Consider the following 15304-nt stretch of genomic DNA (forward strand, 5'->3'; position numbering starts at 1 on the left):
GGCTGTTCGCGGGTAAATGCGTCTCTTGAATCAAGGCCAGGTCCATCTTGTGTCTAGTCAGGTAATTCAAGACCTTACGCAACTTGCGATAATCATTCAGTCCGCGCACATTCCACGTTAATGCATTCATCCCGCCCATCACATTCTCTGTGACCGGCGCGTCAGGCTTATCTTGCATAACTAGCTGAGATCAACATTCTCCTGCACCTCATATAGAGCAATAAAAAATCTGATGTCAAATTGATCTGGCCAGCACCTCTGAGCAGTGAGTTAAAACAACCCAACCCCCCTCTACCCGCCCATCCCACCCACAGCGGACCACCCCAACTAGGTCGCGAAATGATTGTCCCATGTGTCTCCCCCCTTCATCCCCCTCCCACCCTCAAAAAATAACAATAACAGCAAACAAAGTGTTACCACGTGTGGGCAGAGGTTGCATCGAACCATTATAAAAGAGACAAAAAATAACACAAAGCTTGGTACTCATCCCAGCCGCACCAGCCGACAGCTATCTGCCCCTCGAACATTGGCAGTCCCTTGTGGGTCTCAGATGCGGAATCGCCTTCAGTCCTGATCTTCCAATCTGCCATCCGCTGCCTCATCCAGTAAGTCTCGCTCCGGTGTCTTCCTATGCACTTTAGCCCAGTCTTTGAGCGCTTTCTGTAGAGCTTTTGGTTCCGTGAAGATGTGCGTCTGTCCATTTCTATTAACTTTCAACTTTGCCGGATATAACTTTGCATAGTCTATCCCTTGGTCCCGTAGTTGCCATTTCATTGGTACAAAGTGTTTCCTCGCCTCCTGGACCTTCGCTGTAAAATCAGGGTATAGTGAAATGGCTGAGCCCTCATAAGACAGCGACTGCTTTTCTCTGGCAGCGCGCAGGGCAGCGTCCCTGTCCCTATAGTTTGGGAGTTTGGCAATTATCAGCCGGGGTGGTGCCCCCGGCTTTGGACGCGGCGCCAAGGTGCGATGTGCGTGCTCCACTATGAGCGTGTTTGAGAATGTCTCCTCACCCAATAGGGTCACCAGCATGCGTTCTATGAAGGGCTCCATCTTGCCTGTCTGCGTCGTCTCAGGGAGGCCCAGTATGCGCACATTGCAGCGGCGGGAACGGGCTTTCAAATCCTCAGTCTTATCTTGAAGCAATTGCAGCACCTTTCCCAATTGTCTGTGTTCCGTGTCCATGGTAGTTTGCGCTTCTTCCACCTCGGTGATCCTCCTCTCCGACATATCCAGTCTCTCCGCATGCTTATCTAGTCTCTCACCCATTCTGTCCAGTCTATATGTTAACACATCCATCTTCGCCCCTAGCGAGGATATACCTTCCTGCAGACCTTTCTCCATTGACTGCAGCATGCTCCTAATGTCCTGTTCCTGCTCTGGTGGGGTGGTGGGCCTACTCTCGCCTCCGGCGCCCCTGTCCTGAGATTTCGCACGTGTTTGAGTGAAAGGGAGCTTGGACTGGTTTCAATCAGGTTTTCCCATCTTGCTGCATGCAGAGAGCTCACTCGGATGCAAGGCGTCGCAGGCAGTCTGTCGCCCAACAGAGCTTCCAAGGAGCACGAAAGTTATCGCTGCATCACCAGTGTCCCCAGCTCTCAGCCGATGCCGTCAAAGGCTCCTCAGGGGCAGCAGCGGACTCGCTACTAAGCTCTCTAGGTGTCCCATATATTTGGGCTCCACGCCACACCGTGCGCCTCCCCGCTAGTGAGACCATCACATCTTCCTGCTTTAGGTAGCCTCCAACTCTTCTAGCCCTTTCTTGAGCGCGGCTCGCCACTCTCACCTCCCGATGTCGTCCGCTAGTCGGGTATCACACCGATAGCCAAGACAGAGGGCCTTTACGTGTATGGTGTCACACTGGTCGCGCGACATCGCAACCTCGTCACTTAGTCAGTCTTGTACATATGAAGAGCCCTCTGTCCAACTCCAGCGGCTCTCTCCTTCCGCGCCACTGCTGACGGGGCTCCCAATCACGCAGCGCCGATGTTACACCCTCGGAAATTGACCTTCTGTCACGGCACCACTGTCGGCTCTTAAGCCTCAAGCTTCATGGCGCTCTAGTCTCAGGGCCCCCATGTCGGCGTTCAGGTACCGGCACCAGTGTTTTCACCCGTGTCAGTGCGGTTTTACACTCACCCGATCCAAGTGTAATGGCTGCCGCCTCTGTGTTTCTCGTGGCACCGGGCAATCCACTCCCACATGAACAAGGCTGATATCGTAGGGGCTTCCTGTTCCCCCTCTCCGGTCAAATAGGGTGGCAGCTCACTCCAGGTTCGATCTCCTCTGGGTGCGCCGGGTCGACTTTCCTTCGCCACACCTAGCGCACCGGCGGCCGCACGCAGTGTGACGTCGTCGGGCGGCCTCGCTACTCCAGTCCGGTGCTTCGCGGCCTATGCCGGGGTGCCTCGTGCATTAGTCCGGAATACAGCCACCTCTGCGTTCCGCAACCGGTCAGTTGTTGGCGTTCCGCATCACCGTCATTTACGGCAGGTTTTCATAGCCACCAACACCCGCGGGGATCAGGATAATTCAGGATTTGTGAGTCGGCTCGGCGGAGCCCGAGAGTCAAGTGTCCATCCTAGACTCTAGCAAGCTCTGCCCCGACTGGAGACAGCTGGTTGAGGTCTTCTACCACTCATGAGAGAATTCGGCACAAGTCCAAATTACCACAAACTACTCCAATTTTTCAGAGTAAGTACAGAGGCAGGAGTACTCAATGGTGTTACATTTACAACCTTTTCAGGAGTAATAAATATTGTCCCTTACCAGAGGTCATTCAGTTTCCTACAAGTTTGCTTTACCCTCTGCAGGTACTTTTGTATGCCAACAGAGAAAAACTACTGAATGGTGAAGGGCAAAAAAAAAAAGGAAGAGTAGATTCTCACACTAGTGACAATAGGCACTGCTATCCCAGTAATGCCAAAACCTTCTGTCCCTTGATGTTATCCGCTGGGTGATTGGCACCTCCTCGTTTTCAAAACAGAATTTTTCTTTTATAGTTAGAGATCTAATTTTGAACCCAAGATAGCTGACTTTAGAATTTAGAGCCCTTTAAAAAGACTGTTGTTTTATCATTGTCAGATCTTTATCTCTGATTTCAACTCCTGAGTAAGTCTTGCATTAGCAATACACTACTTGGCAGTCAAATTTGTTCATTCTCAATATTTGTTTTTACAGCACCAAAATAGTCAATTTAGTTCCTTTTATTTTCTATCTTAATGCATTGTACTCAAAGTTCAAATATTATATTAAAGACATCACAAACAATTATATACATTATGAAAACATTAATACTGGGATGCATGTGCCACTGAACAGTAAAACTCCAGTCACTTTTGAAGGCTATCCGTGTGTGTGTGTGTGTATGTATGTATGTATGTACAACAAGAGAATTGTGCATGAGAATTGTGAATGAACAAGACCGAATAATATGTTTTGCGAAACGGAACACCGCAAAGCGGCGAAGGACATGTTCAAATCACATGGAAAGGAGATGCAGCAGAAAGCACCAATAGCAATAGCAACCAATGGGAAACTTAATGATATAATGTCAAAACTTGAAAGACTGCACGAACGTGAGGTACGAAAATGTTGGGAAGAAACTGGCCTCCAAAGTTATATCGAGGAGGGTAGAGTACCAAGAGGGGTGAGGGTATATACTGTGCCCTCTTACGAGAACCCAGATCCGCAGCTTCTTACAGACTGGGCTGAACATACGGCATCGTATTGCCGGGGAACTTTGGCAATGTTGGTTAAATACGCATGGAGTGATCGAGCAACAGTACTTGAGGAGATCACCTTGTTGGAAGGGGAACTGACAAAGGAAGAAAACAGCAGTCGTGTGGAAGCACTTAGAGGACACATGAAGACCAGACTATTAAAATACGAGCATAAAATTAAAACTAGAAAACAAGAGAAATTTGTCAGGGACGAGAATGATTATCTCCAAGGGAGGGTCCTCATCTTTGCCCGCAAGGTTGATGCACCAAGAAAAGAATTCAATCGGAGAACAAAGCAAGTGGTGACACCAAGAGTGGAGACCTCCGAGTCTGACCTCACTGAGAATGTGTCTGGTGATGAAAACGTAGCAAAGGGCGGTGATAAAAACAGAATCCCTTTTCACGACGAATTTGAAATCATCCGCCAATCATGGCTGCGGGGGGGGGGGGGGGGGGGGGGGAAGAACAAGCCCCCGGAAAGGGATGCAGACAAACCCGCAGAGCAGGCAGGGGCAGGAAGGGGAAGAACACCAGCATGGGGAAACCGCAGCAGGAAGAGAACAAACAAGCGGCAATAGAGGCCACAAACCTTACTGTGGGGAACCTAACAGATAAACCCCTAACTGATAAATAAATCAAAGTTTTAAGCCTAGGTCTAACATTTTGTCACTCCATTAAACTTGAGTACACACAAACGAGAATTGATCTCTTTAATTTCACTCGGAAACTCAAGCTGCATAAGTATTTCAAATTAAGATCACACTTAAAGAACTCTAAAAAGATATCGAACCGAATTACAGCAACGGATGTTCTATTAGTGAAGGACTTACCAGCAATGGAAATTTTGGAAAACTTAAGAACAGATAGAGAAGAAACTCCTAGGAGTGAAGCTACTATTGCAGAGAGAGCCACTGTTGCCGGCATTGAGCAGGATAGAGATGAAAGTCCCTTCAAGCCTGCATCGACATTCAATCCTCAGATGCCAATCGACGCCATTGACATTTTTTCGGAGGCGATGGTAAATGACTTGATCAAATTTAGATCCAATCAAAGTAAGATCAACACATCAAAAAACAACATCAGCCCGGCTGATAGAGCTGCGTTGAAAAACTTAATGAGTGATAAGACCCTAATAATAAAGCCTTCAGATAAAGGTGGGAACGTTGTTGTCCAAACACGATTGAAGTATTGGACTGAGGCACAACGTCAATTGTCGGATTTGAGGTATTATGAGAAGACACCAGAAAAGATGTATCAAAGTAGCATCAAATCGTATGATCAACTTATCAACAAATGGTATGCGAGTTCCATGTTAGGGACAGAAGAACATTTATTTCTCCGCATAAACCATCCTGTGATCCCGACTTTTTATCACATTCCGAATTTACACAAAAACAACGTGGACCCACCTGGAAGGCCAATAATATCCTCAGTTGGCAGCCTAACGGAACATTTGTCTAGGTTTACTGATCATTTTTTGTTTCCTTTAGTTGCACAATTGGACTCATACACGAAAGACACAAGCACTTTTTAAACAAAATGTCTTCTTTGAAGTGGGATCCAAGTGATTTACTGATTGTACTAGACATTACAAGCCTGTACACTTGTATAGATCATACACAGGGCTTAAGAGCTGTGCAATTTTACCTTGAGAAACGCCAGTTACGATTTGCCTTACATAATCAAATGTTACTCTAATGTATAGATTTCTGTCTGAGGAACAACATCTTTCTATTCGAGGATCAGTACTTTAGGCAAACCTCCGGGACGGCAATGGGCACCTGCTTCGCCCCCAGCTATGCAAACTTGTTCGTTGGCTGGTGGGAGGAGCGGGTGCCCAGAACCGTGGAGGGGACTGAGCAAGGCAAGGTAGTGCAGTGGCCCAGATACATCGATGACTTGTTCATCGTATGGCAAGGTACACAGGCATCAGAGTATGAATACATCAAGATTCTAAATGAGAATAATCTGAATCTTCACTTTTCAGGTACAGTTAGTCGGTGGCAGCGGACTTTCTGGATCTGAAAGTGTTTGTGGAGGATAATGCCATACACACTGCACTATTTCGTAAAATCACTGCTGGAAACTCAGTCTTGTTCGCCAGCAGTAGCCACACGACTACACTGATCCAAAGTATTCCCAATGGGGTGTTCCTCAGGCTAAAAAGAATCTGTACAAGAGAGGAAGACTTTGAGGCAGCTGCCTCTGAGAGTGTGGCAAGATTTAATGTGAGAGGTTATGGCCACACACTATTAGAGAAAACATTACAAAAGGTCAGAGGTATTCCAAGGGATAAACTCCTTATGAATGGAAAAAAACAGCAGGGCAATAAACAACAGCGAAGGTAAATTCAGAATGGTCACTCTCTAATCCTCGGAGGCCCACTTTTTTAAAAAAATGCTCAAAAAACACTGGCCCATTCTGAAAACGGACAGTGTCATCAGGGATGATATTCCACCTTATCCCCTGGTGACATTCAGTAAAGCTAGATCACTTAAAGACATGTTATTGAAAAGTAATGTTGACACCATACAGCAACGACCCAACACATTGAGAGAGATGAAGGGCTTTTATCCTTGCAGCAGATGCAAGGCCTGTGCGCAGAGCAAAAGGGTCCTAAATTATATCTTACCAGACACAGGCAGGACCATGGTTATTTCTAGGTTTTTAGCATGCAGCACTACGCATGCAGTATACTGCCTAGTCTGTCCATGCGGCCTAAAGTATATAGGCAGCATTATTCATCAATTGAAAATAAGAATCTTAGAACATCAGAGGGCGATAGAAAAAGCAGATCCTGCATATCCAGTAGCACGGCACTTTGCGGAGTTCCATTGCAGGGATAGAACCAAACTACAATATTTTGGTTTGGATTCTGTTCCAGAAAACCCGCGTGGAGGGACAGATTGCGAACCCTTAGACGCCTGGAGTCTAGGCACATCATTGATCTCTCAACCAAACACCCCAGAGGAATGAACTGTGGGGAGGAATTAGGGGTGCATTTGGGAAAATGATTAAAAAGGAGAATATATGATCATAAAGTTTTTAGAACTGAATAAATTAAGAAGTAGTGAGTAGTTGATCACTGTTGCGGCAATTGATCTTTCCCGATTTTGAAAATTGTTCCAGTATATTTTATATATTTTGTATTATTTCTTTATAAGTTTGTTAATTTAGGCATTTGGTTTTTGTTACTTTCTAGGAATTTACATGACCTTTAATCCATGAAGTTTCGCTGAGATATTGAAAATAGCATGAATTTTGAACATATTGGGGCATGATACAATGATAATTTGAGAAGGGACACCAGCTGATACACGGCTAGATGTGGTTTTGCATGTGGTTTAAAATCGTAGCCAAACAATTTATGTGAAAGAAAATACATATTGAATGTTTTTCACGCATTTTAGCGCCTTGAAAAAGGTCTACATTGTAATCACAGCCTTGTGGTCTACAATGTGTATAGTGAAGTTTCCATAGGAAAACAAGTAGACTGATGACCTCTTTAAAATGGCGCTTGGAATCGCAAGAGGTATTTTGTCCCTTCTTCATTTCACTGCCCGTTTCGAATAATGCTTTATAAACACTGTCTCATGAATGAATCAAATTTACAAAAAATGAAACTTGGTGAAGATGATTAGAATATTTATTGATCTTTCTGAAAGCCAACTGGATTTTACTACAAGGAGGCTCGATGAGCATAATCCAATAAAAAATAATGACACCTTACATAGAGCAAACACAATAATAATCTAATGTGCATGTGTTATTCTTAAATAATTCAAACTCATACTTTCAATCTCTTTGGTGCTGCCTTCATGCTATGCTACTGTTCGGTTCAAAGGCGTTTATATATAGCATATCATTTTGTCACTTGTGTTATGACTTAGAATTGCAAACTTATTTGACTTAATAATGATTCAAGAAAGTATGCATGAAAATTAAAGAAAATGACATTCACAAAATATCCTTACAGTAGCAGATGTAGCTGCAGACAGAAGAGGCAGTATTCCACCACAAGCCATGACCATGTTATCCATCACTTGAGAAATAAGATGAACTGTATTGTGCACAAAGATCACATTTTCACTATTATTCACAAAGTCCATCACAGTTTTAGTAGAGTGGCTGAAAGAAAAATCATACATATAAGTGAATATGAACAAAAACAAAGTAAATAGTTTGTGCAAACTGTGGCGTGCAAATATATGAAACACTCTTCCACAGTAGCTAAAACTCTGATACTTACTGTCCTATTTAGAGCAGAGACAAAATGTCAAATATGAGGAGATAAATGGGTATAAGAGGGTATAATGAGCTATTAGGGCAATGCATAATTTCATAAATAACTTGTATACCTCAAAGCAAAGCAGCAGTCTTGTAGGAGCTTTAATAATACTACCCTAAACTTCTTATGTCCATCATAAAATAATGTCAGAATCAGCGCTTTAAATAACCTGAACACTGCGTTAAACAAGAAGGTAAGACATACGGCTTTAGAGAACATTTACTGCCACAAAGGAGATGTTATCATTATTTCCTAAAAAGTCATCTGCAAGTAACTGAAATTTTCAGCTGAATGACTGCTTATCAGCAAACCTACTTACCAGAAAAAAAACTACTTATTTGTTACATGAGTTTTCATATTAGAAATCTTCATTGATCGATTTATAGCCCTCAACAACTGAATTCTCCAGCCCATGTGTGGTCCTGGAAAACTAGATTATATAGATTTTACTTCAAAAATACAGGTAAATAAATCTAAAAAGTATACATAGTGTAGCATGAAGTTTGAATTTGTTGCTAAAAATGAATAGCTAGAAAGACAGCAGATGAAAAGCTGACATTTAACTCCTTAAGGAAACCAGAAGCTTCCATATCTCACCACATCAAGACAAGAAAGGGAACAGCTGTCACGGAACTTCAGGGCCTTTGAATAACTTTCGATCAGCCTTCTCAAAATTCATTAAAAATCTGGCCATCTCACTCACTAATCTCTTTGTACTGGGAGATTTTACTGTCTGGGCAAACAATGTCTCCTGGACTCAGGATAGTGAACGTATTGTAGCCTTATAGCCCGCCTTAGAGGGCTATACCGGCTATTAAAGGCCCTCTTCAGCGTTAAAGGCCTAAGTCGAAGGCGAGGGCCTTTAACAAGGGAGAGGGACTTTAATAGCCAGTATAGCCCAGCTACGAAGGGCTTTAAGGCTATTAGAACATTCTGCCACTTGAGGGCAGAATGTTCTAACAAATAAAACAAAGCCTTCAGGGAGCGTGAGGGGATTGAAATCCCCTCTGGCTCCCTGAAGCCTTTGTTCACAGCCAGAGCTGTGAACAAAGAAACATGGGAATGTAGGACCTCTGGGCTTATACCAGCCATTATAAGCACGGAGCACTCCATTGTCTTCAATGGAGCTCCCAACATTCCAATGTTCTAATATAGCCTTATAGCCTGCCGTAGCGGGCTATACCGGTTATTAAAGCCCGCTGCAGCGTTAAAGACCAGAGCCGAAGGCGAGGGATTTTAACAAAGCAGCAGGACTTTAATTGCTGGTATAGCCCTGCTATGAAGGGCTAGAAGGCTATTGGAACATTCTGCCACTAGAGGGCAGAATGTTCTAACAAATAAAACAAAGCCTTCAGGGAGCGCGAGGGGATTGAAATCCCCTCAGGCTCCCTGAAGCCTTTGTTCACAGCCAGAGCTGTGAACAAAGAAACATTGGAATGTTGGAGCTCGGGCTTATACCAGCCATTATAAGCCCGGGGCACTCCAATTTTTTTCAATGGAGCTACCAAAATTCCAATGTTCTAATACCGTTTGTGAAATTTTAGGACTTAAACAATTGATGACAGTCCCCACACTCATTCATTCATTTAAATCTTTATTTCGGCATGAATACCATAAAAGAACAGTTACATAGGTACAATAAAACATTTCTTTTGAAATACACAACTTGCTTCGTTCGATTTTCATGTCGATTCTTAAGTAAAATCCAAAGAGTTAAAACATTCATAGTAGCTATACAATTTGTTAAGAACAATTATGGGCGACAGGAATGAATTTCATCAATTATCCTTCTCTTATTAATAAGCAACAATTTTGACATTTACAATTTGTATCCCATTTTTCTTCTTAGGAAAAAGATGCTATGCAAGAATTTGCTGACACTAAATACAATAGGTTGGCTAGTGTTAGACAAAAAAATCCTTAAAGCATGGGAACATGATCTTACACCTAATATTAAGCATATAGGTTTGATCCATCTTTTTCTAGCCTGAGCATATGCTGGGCAGAGAAAGAGGACATGTGACTCATTTTCTTTTTGGTTACTTCCACACATGGTACATAACTCATCTTCTACGTGGTTTGTCGAGTTTGCGCCACCAGACCAACGAGCCAATGTTGAACCGATTTGGAGATTGCCATATCTAAATTTCAAAAATAAGGTCTTTGCTAAGGGTGGTTCTATTTCATCCAAAAAGGTCTCGAAGAATGGATCGTCTTTGAAGGTAAAAAACCTTGTTACAAGTGACCCACTAGATGATGCGTTTTTGGTCATATCCTTAATGTACGATCAAAAGCACTCCTTTACCATAGTTTTTGAATTAGGTGGAAGTGAATCTGGGTGTTCCCAGTAATGCTTCAACCCTAGTAAGGTAAGCCAAAATTTAACATGTTTAAACCAGGGTATCACCTTGAAGCTGTCAAGCTCCATGATTTCTATGAGCCCATCTCTATATACTTGCAGCTCGGGTACACGCCACAGCCTGATCCATAATAATAAAGGACGTAGAATAATATGATGGTCCGTTCTACGGAAATTTAAATCAAGCTGAAGTGGGACCAGAGGAGTACTTCTTGGGACTCTGACCAAACTTCTCAAGAAATTATTGTCCAAGACCCTAAAAGCATCTTTAGACCATGGGCCCCAGATTTCTGAACCGTATAACACTGCCGGTTGAACCTTAAATTTAAAAAGTTCAACTGCAGGGGACACGGCCTTACTGGTACTTTGGCCTTGCTCTCTAAGAATAGGTTTTGTATTCTTGGTAAACATCATCTTACATTTTTCCAATTGGGCTTTCCATGTGAAATTGGAGTCCAGTGTTACCCCCAGATAACCAAAATGCGGGACAGATTCCAGTCTTAATCCATTTAAGGTTGGACAGCCCTTGTCAGTTTTAGTTGGGTTTAGGACCATACACTTTGTCTTTTTCCCGTTAATCTCCAGACCTTTCTTATTACAATAATCGTTAAAAGAGTTTAACAGAGCTTGGAGACCTTTTTTTGTCTGGGAAATTAGAATGGTATCGTCCGCAAACAATAGGGAAGTAACTTTTTCGCCATTCAGCTTGGGAGAGTCATTTTTGCATCCCTCCAAATATAGAGGAATGTCATTCACAAATAGCGAAAACAATGTGGGGGCCAGTACACACCCCTGGCGCACTCCACGTTCAATGGGGATTTTGGGAGTTAGTTCACCTTTTGGGCCCCAACGTACTCTCGCAAAATTACCTCTATGGAGCTCTTTAATTTGGGCTATCAGAGTGGGTGGCATCCCTACTAAACTCAATGTTTCCCACAATAAGTTGCGTGGGACTAAATCAAACGCCGCCCTTAAGTCGACAAACGCGACATGAAGTTGGCCCTTTTTAATCTTGATATATTTCCAATAGAGGCAACAAAAGCGAAAGATTTGGTCAATTGTACTAACTTTAGGTCTAAATCCCGCTTGGTATCTAGACAAAATTGCCTTTTCGTCCAGCCAATCATTTACACGAAATAGGATATGTTTTGTATAGATTTTTTGTAAAATGTCCATTAGACTTATTGGACGATAGTTTGAAGGGTCCATCCTATCGCCTTTCTTGTAAATTAAAACGATTTCCGCCCCCTTCCAGCTCTCTGGGAAGTCCAGGTTCCGGGATAGCTCGTTACACAGATGGTTAATATAAGGAGCCCATATTTTTAGTTCGTGTTTATACAAGTCTCCCGGAATCTTATCTAACCCAGGAGCTTTACCAGACTTGATCTGTGTTATTGCTAATTCTGTTTCTCCTAGAGTAAAATCCAAGGTATCCCTCACGGTGTCATGGCTTGGGGTTCTATCTGTGGTGGGTTCCTCATATTCCTTATAGAGGTTAGAAAAATGGTTTACCCAAGTCTGTTCGTCTAGATAGACGTCCTTGACCACTCTGCCTTGATGATTCCCATTCGCTATCAACCTCCAAAAGGCTATGTTATCACGTGTTTTTGCTGCGTGCAGCAGGTCTGCCCATTTTGCTTCCTCCCATGCCATTTTGCATGTTTTTTGGATCAGTTTGTAATTATTCCTGGCTAACATGACATCTGGTTGTGCCTTTGATTTAATCGCATTTAGAAGCGCCCTCTTAGACTCCCTACAGTCTTTATTGTACCAAGGCTTACTATGGGGCAAATTATGAGTCTTCTGCTGCCCTTTCCTCGGCATCTTGGTGACTAGGAGCTTCAAAGCATCAAAATTTTTTTGATGGAGCTTCATAAAATAACTACCATTATCCTCCTTTGGGGTATCGTTTAAATATGCTCCAAAGATGCTAGCAAAGAGCTTATAAATTTCTGATATAATTTCCCCATTGCCCAGTAATAGTGGCCATTTAAGAGAACGTCTATTATTGCTAATAAGAATCTCATTGTGGTCACCATTGGTTGCTTCTCCAATCGGGATAGAAACTATATCTCCAAATAGGGAGTCCTCAATCTGAAGAACTAGGGGGAAATGATCACTTTCTAATCTTTCAATTACCTGCATGTCAAGAAGAAATTTCCATGATGACACCGAGGCAGTAATGTAATCTATGTTACTTTTGTATTTCCCTCTATAAAAGGTAGATTTCTTCACAATGTCTGATGGTAGCCGTCCATTGCATGCCCTAATGCTATATTCTGCACACAGTTTCATCATTTGGAGGGCCAGGGGCGAACATTTAACTGATTTAATATTATCTAGTACAGGGATCCCATTAGCCTCGTCTTCTTCTACGAAGATGTCACTAAACCCCATAATGGGCTCAAAATTACAGTTGAAATCACCTGCCATGATGACATAATTCTCTCTAGTATCCAGTTTACCCAATAGAAGATCTAAATGGATTAATAAAGGGGATTCTCTTGTGTGGGATGTTGGTCTATTATAGACATTCACTAAATAGAGTTTTTTCCCTTTACAAGCAGTGATTTTCAGAATCAATATGTCAGGGGAGTTGGTATCCATTACTTCTATATCCACTCTTAGATTAACTTTTACCCAGATCAACAGCCCTCCCGAGGGCCTACCACTCTTGGAGGGAATCGCACTAATGCCATAAGATTTGTATCCTAGCCTATGTATAATTTCTATTGACCAAGTTTCTTGCAACATACAAAAATCAAAGGTGTCAATGAAGCTTGCCCACTCCGGGTCCCTTAAATTTTTCGATACCCCTGCTATATTCCAGGAAAACAGTTTTATTAATTGGCAGGCTTCCTAAGTTCTTTGCATCAGTACATTTCCCACTTCCCCAGGAACTATAGTATGGCATTCTGGGCCAGTGACATTGGATTCTATAGTTATCAAATCATTTTGGAGTACAGCGCTTTCCCTCGGTATTGGACTGTCCCCAATTATTGGTACCAACACAGGCGATAAACTTACATTCCCCAAAGATTTAGTTTCATTGATATTAACACAAGCTCTCAGTAAACATAGTTCACTTTCAACTTCCCCCCCCCTCAACAAATTGCCATTCTCCAACTTATTTCCATCAAACCCCCTAGACAATTGGCATCAATCACAGTCATCTAGGCCACTGAAGATGTCAAATCTATTGAAAATTTCTAAGGGGGTAAAGGGCGTTAGATGGTCCATTCTTCTATTGTTGGAGTTCGTTTGCCTATATGGGACACAGTTCCAACCAAAGGCGTCAGGTGCAGGTACGGGGTTTAAAGGATAAAAGGGCTCCATGAAATTGGGTCTAGTTGGTGGTTGCGTCATTTGGTGTATATTGCCAGCCCTCTGCATAACTGATGGATAAGGGCAGGGTATAGTTTGCGATGTTGAATGCACGGCTGGTTGTTGCTGAAAGGGAAAAACCACAGACCTAGGGTAGAAATATGTCAACGGTCTGGGTGTTATGCAGCTACTTGTAATACCTGGAGGCCAATTTAATACAAATTGGACTGCATTGGGATCCCTAAAGTTTACAACCACCACATCGCCCTCAATATTTTTTGATCTACTTCCCACCCATTCGAGGCGTCGGACATGGATAATTTCACCATTAATATGGGGTGCTATTGGCCTGAATACACGTAACCAATGCATGATCTTATTTTTTAATTGCATGAAGCCCTCCCGCTTGCTAGTTTGTAACACCGGAACCCCTGTTAAAACTACCACAAAGGGCACTGCCTCTGGTGGTAATTCTGGGTTTGGGACCTGTTTGGGCCTTCCCCATCTTGGCTTTTGTCCCCTCGCCTCCAACGATTGGTTTTCAGTTGGAATATTGGCTATATTATTAGATGGTTTGGTTAAGGCAGCAAGTGGCGTAGGAGCCGTTTTATTCTGTGGATTTTGTGGGGGTGCATTTGGTTGAACGGTTATTAAAGTGTTCCCTTTGGGCGCTAAAATAGAGGGTTTCGTCAGCAGAGTAGAGTTAGCTGGTGGAGCTAGAGCGGCTGGGCTGGGCTTGATCACGCTAGATGTTTTATGCGTTGCTGGGTTCGATGCTTTAATATTCGACTCGCCCTTATTTCCCAGTGCACGCTCAAGTGAGCTTAGTCTTAATTCCACTTCAATCAACCTCTCCAGGATTGATGCAGAGTAGGTGTTAATTAAACTTTCTATGGAGTCCAAGGTGACAGGATGACGAACTAAGAGGGGCACTTCGGACGTCACAGAACCTCCCGCAATATCCTCCATGTCTATGGGCATAACAGGCGGTAGCGGGGATGCAATGGTAGTAAGCCCTTCGGTAGCAACTGGAATAATATCTGTGCTAGCTACAAAAGTCTTCGACCTTTTCCCAAAGTCTGAATGGCTTATTTTTGGTTGAGGTGGAACCCCCCCTTGTCGCCTTTTTTTACATGGAGGTGGCCCATTAACCCTTGGGGCTAACGTAGGTTTCTTTACTCTACTGCACACTCTTTTTGATGGTGTAGGGGTGGGAGATTTTAAAATAATGGGAGTACTCGTATGTGTTATAACATCAGAACCAATCGTGTCCAGTTGAGGAAAGTTAGTTATACAAGGAGTGATAGCAGCTGGTACCACAGGTTGGCTATCAGTTATGTGAACGATCACATCAGCTAGCTGGGACCTTACACTAGTGTTCGGGGAAGGTAAGGATACTGGCGACAAGCGCCGATTTTTTTTACTTTCCACAGAGCAGCGGCGATCAGCACGACGCTCTGCCAAAATGGATTCCAGTGGGGTGTCTGTAGAAGTTTTGGTAAAATAATCATCAAGGGTTTTATTTAGGAGCGCTCCCTGCTTCTCAGACATTATAAATAAATTTGAACAACCACAAGCAATGGGTTACAAGGACGCAAAAAGCAGGAAGAT

At 43.1% G+C, this 15304-nt stretch overlaps 1 protein-coding gene across 2 annotated transcripts in view; it reads right to left on the reverse strand.

Annotated features, from left to right (window-relative positions):
* LRBA (LPS responsive beige-like anchor protein) overlaps positions 1-15304 on the reverse strand; it is a 2244423-nt gene that overhangs the window by 1757965 nt on the left and 471154 nt on the right. For both annotated transcript variants that reach the window (XM_078676915.1, XM_078676916.1), the window contains exon 25: positions 7697-7850. In XM_078676915.1, the coding sequence (XP_078533041.1) occupies positions 7697-7850 (154 nt within the window). The remainder of the gene's footprint in view (positions 1-7696; positions 7851-15304) is intronic.

The sequence above is a fragment of the Lissotriton helveticus genome, chromosome 2_1, assembly GCF_964261635.1.
Source record: "Lissotriton helveticus chromosome 2_1, aLisHel1.1, whole genome shotgun sequence".
Taxonomy (NCBI): domain Eukaryota; kingdom Metazoa; phylum Chordata; class Amphibia; order Caudata; family Salamandridae; genus Lissotriton; species Lissotriton helveticus.